The following is a 6,360-nucleotide window of genomic DNA, read 5'->3' on the forward strand; positions in this document are numbered from 1 at the left end:
AACCCCCAGCTCTGCTGATTCCCCGCTCAGTAGCAACCCCCAGCTCTGCTGATTCCCCGCTCAGTAGCAACCCCCAGCTCTGCTGATTCCCCGCTCAGTAGCAGCCGCCAGCTCTGCTGATTCCCCACTCAGTAGCAACCGCCAGCCCTGCTGATCCCCCGCTCAATAGTAACCCCCAGCTCTGCCGATCCCCCACTCAGTAGTAATCCAAACTCTGCTGATCCCCCTGCTCAGTAGCAACCCCCCAGCCCTGCTGATCCCCCACTTAATAGTAACCGCCAGCTCTGCCAATTCCAAGCTCAGTAGTAATTCCCAGCTCTGCCGATCCCCCACTCAGTAGCAACCCCCAGCTCTGCTGATTCCCCGCTCAGTAGCAACCCCCAGCTCTGCTGATTCCCCGCTCAGTAGCAACCCCCAGCTCTGCTGATTCCCCGCTCAGTAGCAGCCGCCAGCTCTGCTGATTCCCCGCTCAGTAGCAGCCGCCAGCTCTGCTGATTCCCCACTCAGTAGCAGCCGCCAGCTCTGCTGATTCCCCACTCAGTAGCAACCGCCAGCTCTGCTGATCCCCCGCTCAGTAGTAACCCACAACTCTGCTGATCCCCCACTCAGTAGTAATCCAAACTCTGCTGATCCCCCTGCTCAGTAGCAACCCCCCAGCCCTGCTGATCCCCCACTTAATAGTAACCGCCAGCTCTGCTGATTCCAAGCTCAGTAGTAATTCCCAGCTCTGCCAATCCCCCACTCAGTAGTAATCCCCAGCTCTGCCGATCCCCCACTCAGTAGTAACCCCCAGCTCTGCCGATCCCCCACTCAGTAGTAACCCCCAGCTCTGCCGATCCCCCACTCAGTAGTAACCCCCAGCTCTGCCGATCCCCCACTCAGTAGTAACCCCCAGCTCTGCCGATCCCCCACTCAGTAGTAACCCCCAGCTCTGCCGATCCCCCACTCAGTAGTAACCCCCAGCTCTGCCGATCCCCCACTCAGTAGTAATACCCAGCTCTGCCGATCCCCCACTCAGTAGTAACCCCCAGCTCTGCCGTTCCCCCACTCAGTAGTAACCCCCAGCTCTGCCGATCCCCCACTCAGTAGTAACCCCCAGCTCTGCCGATCCCCCACTCAGTAGTAACCCCCAGCTCTGCCGATCCCCAACTCAGTAGTAACCCCCAGCTCTGCCAATCCCCCACTCAGTAGTAACCCCCAGCTCTGCTGATCCTCTGGTTTGCTGATCCTCCTCTTTAACCTATATTGCTCCCACACTGTGCACCACTGCCAGTTTCTCCTGCTCCGGTCACCCAGCTCTGCTGATCTTCTTCCGCTCAGCCCTCACTCTCCACTCCCATTGCACTATAGCGTTCCCATGTAGCACATCAAGTATGCCATCTACTATTTGCTCAGCTCCATTCTGGACCTCGCTCAACTTCCTGCTGCTCCTCCCTGCACACCAGATGTGACGTCTGCACCAGACACTTCTAGTATATATACACGTGAACCCGAAGTGACTGCTGAAGACACCTTTCCAGGTTCATTTGTTGGTTTCCCAGTGCATCCTGGGATATCTCATACCTCCAAAATAAAGCAAAGCTAACTCTAAATAAAAGCCCCTAAAAAGCTGCAGGGGCACTTTTTTTCTTTTTTAAAAGGCTAGCACAAGGGCTGCTTAGTTTTCGAGCAACACGTGAACTCGCTTGCAGCCAGACCCCCCGTGTTCTCTTAGTGTGGCTCTCTCTGTTTCTTGTGATTCCCAACACTCCTATTTCTTCCAGCCTTGCTCCCAGTGTGTCCCAGTTCAAATCCAGCCTTGCTCCCAGTGTGCCCCAGTTCATTTCCAGCCTTGCTCCCAGTGTGCCCCAGTTCAATTCCAGCCTTGCTCCCAGTGAGTCCCAGTTCAATTCCAGCCTTGCTCCCAGTGAGTCCCAGTTCATTTACAGCCTTGCTCCCAGTGTGTCCCAGTTCAATTCCAGCCTTGCTCCCAGTGAGTCCCAGTTCATTTACAGCCTTGCTCCCAGTGTGTCCCAGTTCATTTCCAGCCTTGCTCCCAGTGTGTCCCAGTTCAAATCCAGCCTTGCTCCCAGTGAGTCCCAGTTCATTTCCAGCCTTGCTCTCAGTGAGTCCCAGTTCATTTCCAGCCTTGCTCCCAGTGAGTCCCAGTTCATTTCCAGCCTTGCTCCCAGTGAGTCCCAGTTCATTTCCAGCCTTGCTCTCAGTGAGTCCCAGTTCATTTCCAGCCTTGCTCCCAGTGAGTCCCAGTTCATTTCCAGCCTTGCTCCCAGTGAGTCCCAGTTCATTTACAGCCTTGCTCCCAGTGAGTCCCAGTTCATTTCCAGCCTTGCTCCCAGTGTGTCCCAGTTCATTCCCAGCCTTGCTCCCAGGGTATCCCAGTTCATTTCCAGCCTTGCTCCCAGGGTGTCCCAGTTCATTTCCAGCCTTGCTCCCAGGGTGTCCCAGCTTGCTTCCAGTGTGTCCCAGTTAATTTTCAGCCTTGCTCTCAGTGTGTCCCAATTCATTTTCAACCATGCTCCCAGGGTGTCCCAGCTGGTTTCCTGCCTTGGTCCCAGTGTGTCCAAGTTAATTTCCAGTCTGGCCCCTCATCTGTCCCAGCTTGCTCCCCATCTTGCGTCCCTCTACCTGTATCCTGGTCTGGTAAGTCAATGTCCTCCTACCTTCATTCCATCTTCCTTCCCCTCTGTGTCTCTCTCTCTCTCTGCACTCCAGCTTGTTACTAGTTTCTGTGATCCAGTCTGTTTCCCCTGTGAGTCCAGCCTGCCTTGTTATCTGCACCTGTGCACTCTCAGTCTGTGTTGATTGCTTGTCTCTCTGTGTATTCCTGTGTTCTCTGGCTATTTTCTTTGGTCTTGCTGCTGTGCAAGCCCACCAGAACTCTCCATTGTGGCCCAATCGCGTGAGCCGGAGGACTGCCACCTAAATACTGCCTGCAGTACACTAGGAGCACTGGTGAAGACCAGTTGGCATATAAATGAGTGGCCAGCTGAGTCCTCCAAGTCCAGCTCCATCCACTCAACTGCTACCCTAAGGACTGCAACCTGAATACTGCCTGCAGTACACTAGGAGCACTGGTGAAGACCAGAAGGCATCTAAATGAGTGGCCAGCTGGGTCCTCCATGTCCAGCTCCATCCACTCAACTGCTACCTTTAGGACTGCAACCTGAATACTGCCTGGTGAAGACCAGGCGGCATCTAAATGAGCAGCCAGCTGAGTCCTCCATGTCCGGCTCCATCCACTCAACTGCTACCATAAAGACTGCAACCTGAATACTGCCTGCAGTTCACTAGGAGCACTGGTGAAGACCAGGCGGCATCTAAATGAGCGTCCAGCTGAGTCCTCCATGTCCAGCTCCATCCACTCAACTGCTACCTTAAGGACTGAAACCTGAATACTGCCTGCAGTTCACCAGGAGCACTGGTGAAGACCAGGCGGCATCTAAATGAGCGTCCAGCTGAATCCTTCATATCCGGCTCCATCCACTCAACTGCTACCCTAAGGACTGAAACCTGAATACTGCCTGCAGTACACTAGGAGCACTGGTGAAGACCAGGAGGCATCTAAATGAGTGGCCAGCTGAGTCCTCCATGTCCGGCTCCATCCATTCAACTGCTACCCTAAGGACTGCAACCTGAATACTGCCTGCAGTACATTAGGAGCACTGGTGAAGACCAGGCGGCATCTAAATGAGCGGTAACTGAGTCCTCCATGTCCGGCTCCATCCACTCAACTGCTACCCTAAGGACTGCAACCTGAATACTGCCTGCAGTACACTAGGAGCACTGGTGAAGACCAGGAGGCATCTAAATGAGTGGCCAGCTGAGTCCTCCATGTCCAGCTCCAACCAATTTAGTCTCTCCTGTGTATCTGGTCCCTCAGTGCTCAACTGTGAGTCCATGTGAAGAACTCCAAGCTTCAGGAGAGCATTGTGGGAGTCACATGGGTTAGGGTTTATTGCACACTTCAGTTGCTTCATTGCTTACAAAGTGGTTACGTTAGAGGAGATGGCTGGAACAAAATGAAGTCCTTGACTCGAGCAGTTTACCAAACGCTTCCGGCACTCGCATTGCTCCGGGTAAACATCCAGAGCTAAAACAAAAAAACACAAAATATAAGCAGAACAAATAGAACGAATAAAAGTTTTCTGAATAATTGAAATCATAATTACGATTACTATACGGCCAGGAGCCACCTGATCCTGAGCTTGTTGGATTTCCTATTCCAAAACCATAACCATTAGTATGAGGTTGTCCCTCTTTTCCCCCCATAACGATTACTATGAAGTTACCCCACTCCCAATGGCCATTCATTTGCTCCCTACCCCTATGCCCATTAATATGGGGTTGCCCCATTCCATGGCCATTATCATAGAGTTGTCCCTTTCTTCACCATGACCATTAATATTAAGTGTTGTCCCTCACCCATGGCCATTAATATGGAATTTCCTCCTCCATCCCCCCATGGCCATTAACACGGAGTTACCCCCTCAACCCATGGCCATTAATATGGAATTTTCTCCTCCGTCCCCCCATGGTCATTAACACGGAGTTACCCCCTCCACCCATGGCCATTAATATGGAATTTCCTCCTCCGTCCCCCCATGGTCATTAACATGGAGTTACCCCCTCCACCCATGGCCATTAATATGGAATTTCCTCCTCCATCTCCCCCATGGCCATTAACATGGAGTTACCCCCTCCACCCATTAATATGGAATTTCCTCCTCCATACCCCCCCATGGCCATTAACATGGAGTTACCCCCTCCACCCATGGCCATTAATATGGAATTTCCTCCTCCATACCCCCCCATGGCCATTAACATGGAGTTACCCCCCCCACCCATGGCCATTAATATGGAATTTCCTCCTCTATCCCCCCCATGGCCATTAACATGGAGTTACCCCCTCCACCCATTAATATGGAATTTCCTCCTCCATACCCCCCCATGTCCATTAACATGGAGTTACCCCCTCCACCCATGGCCATTAATATGGAATTTCCTCCTCCATCCCCCCCATGGCCATTAACATGGAGTTACCCCCCCCACCCATTAATATGGAATTTCCTCCTCCATACCCCCCCCATGGCCATTAACATGGAGTTACCCCATCCACCCATGGCCATTAATATGGAATTTCCTCCTCCATACTCCCCATGGCCATTAACATGGAGTTACCCCCTCCATCCATGGCCATTAATATGGAATTTCCTCCTCCATCCCCCCATGATCATTAACATGGAATTACCCCCTCCACCCATGGGTATTAATATGAAGTTTCCCCTCTTGCAGCTATAACATCCTCCATGTTTCTGGGAAAGTTTTCCATACGATTTTGGAGCATGTTTGTGGGAATTTGTGCCCATTTGTGAGGTCAGGTATTGATGTTGGATGGGAAAAACTTGGCTCACATGTGAGGCCACACATTGTGCGCCAAAAAAAAAAAATTAGCTCACAATTCATCCTAAAGGTGTTCAGTAGCGTTGAGGTCAGGGCTCTGCAGGACAGTAAAGTTCTTCCACACTAAACTGGTCAACCCATGTCTTTATGGAGCTGATCTAAAGATGTCAGCCCATGTATTTATGGAGCTAATCCAAAATGGTCAACCCATGTCTTTATGGAGCTGGTCCACAATGGGCAACCCATGTCTTTATGGAGCTGGTCCACAATGGGCAACCCATGTCTTTATGGAGCTGGTCCACAATGGGCAACCCATGTCTTTAAGGAGCTGATCCAAACTGATCAATCCATATCATGAAGCTGATCCAAACTGGTCAAACCATGTATTTATGGAGCTAGCCTAAACATGTCAGCCCATGTCTTTATGGAGCTGGTCCAAACTTGTTACAACCATGTTTTTATTGGTGTTGGTCCAAACTGGTCAACCCATGTCTTTATGGAGCTGATCCAAATTAGTCAACTCATGTCTTTATAGAGCTGATCCAAACTGGTCAACCCATGTCTTTATGGAGCTGATCCAAGCTGGTCAACCCATGTATTTATGGAGCTGATCATAGCTGGTCAAACCATCTCTTTGTGGAACTGATGCAAACTGGTCAATCCATGTCTTTGTGGAACTGATACAAACTGGTCAAACTATGTCATCATGGAGCTGAACCAAATCAGTCAAACCACGTCTTTATGGAGCTGGTTCAAACTTGTCACAACCATGTTTTTATTGCGGTTGGTCCAAACTGGTCAACCAATGTCTTTATGGAGCTGGTCCAATCTGGTAAACCCATGTCTTAATGGAGCTGGTCCAAACTGGTCAACCCATGTATTTATTGCACTGATCCAAATTGGTCAACCCATGTCTTTATAGAGCTGATCCAAACTGGTCAAACCATGTATTTATGAAGC

At 50.9% G+C, this 6,360-nt stretch overlaps 1 protein-coding gene and 1 pseudogene across 1 annotated transcript in view; one reads left to right on the plus strand and one right to left on the minus strand.

Moving 5' to 3' along the window:
* LOC149432832 (relaxin receptor 1-like) overlaps positions 1–6,360 on the minus strand; it is a 113,580-nt gene that overhangs the window by 67,759 nt on the left and 39,461 nt on the right. The window contains exon 3 of the mRNA XM_089664892.1: positions 3,985–4,090. Coding sequence (XP_089521018.1) covers positions 3,985–4,090 — 106 coding nt within the window. The remainder of the gene's footprint in view (positions 1–3,984; positions 4,091–6,360) is intronic.
* On the plus strand, positions 4,243–5,298 carry LOC149432833 (uncharacterized; annotated as a pseudogene).

This window comes from Staurois parvus, unplaced genomic scaffold (genome assembly GCF_062004578.1).
Source record: "Staurois parvus isolate SC_StPar_1 unplaced genomic scaffold, SC_StPar_1.0 ptg002090l, whole genome shotgun sequence".
Lineage (NCBI taxonomy): Eukaryota > Metazoa > Chordata > Amphibia > Anura > Ranidae > Staurois > Staurois parvus.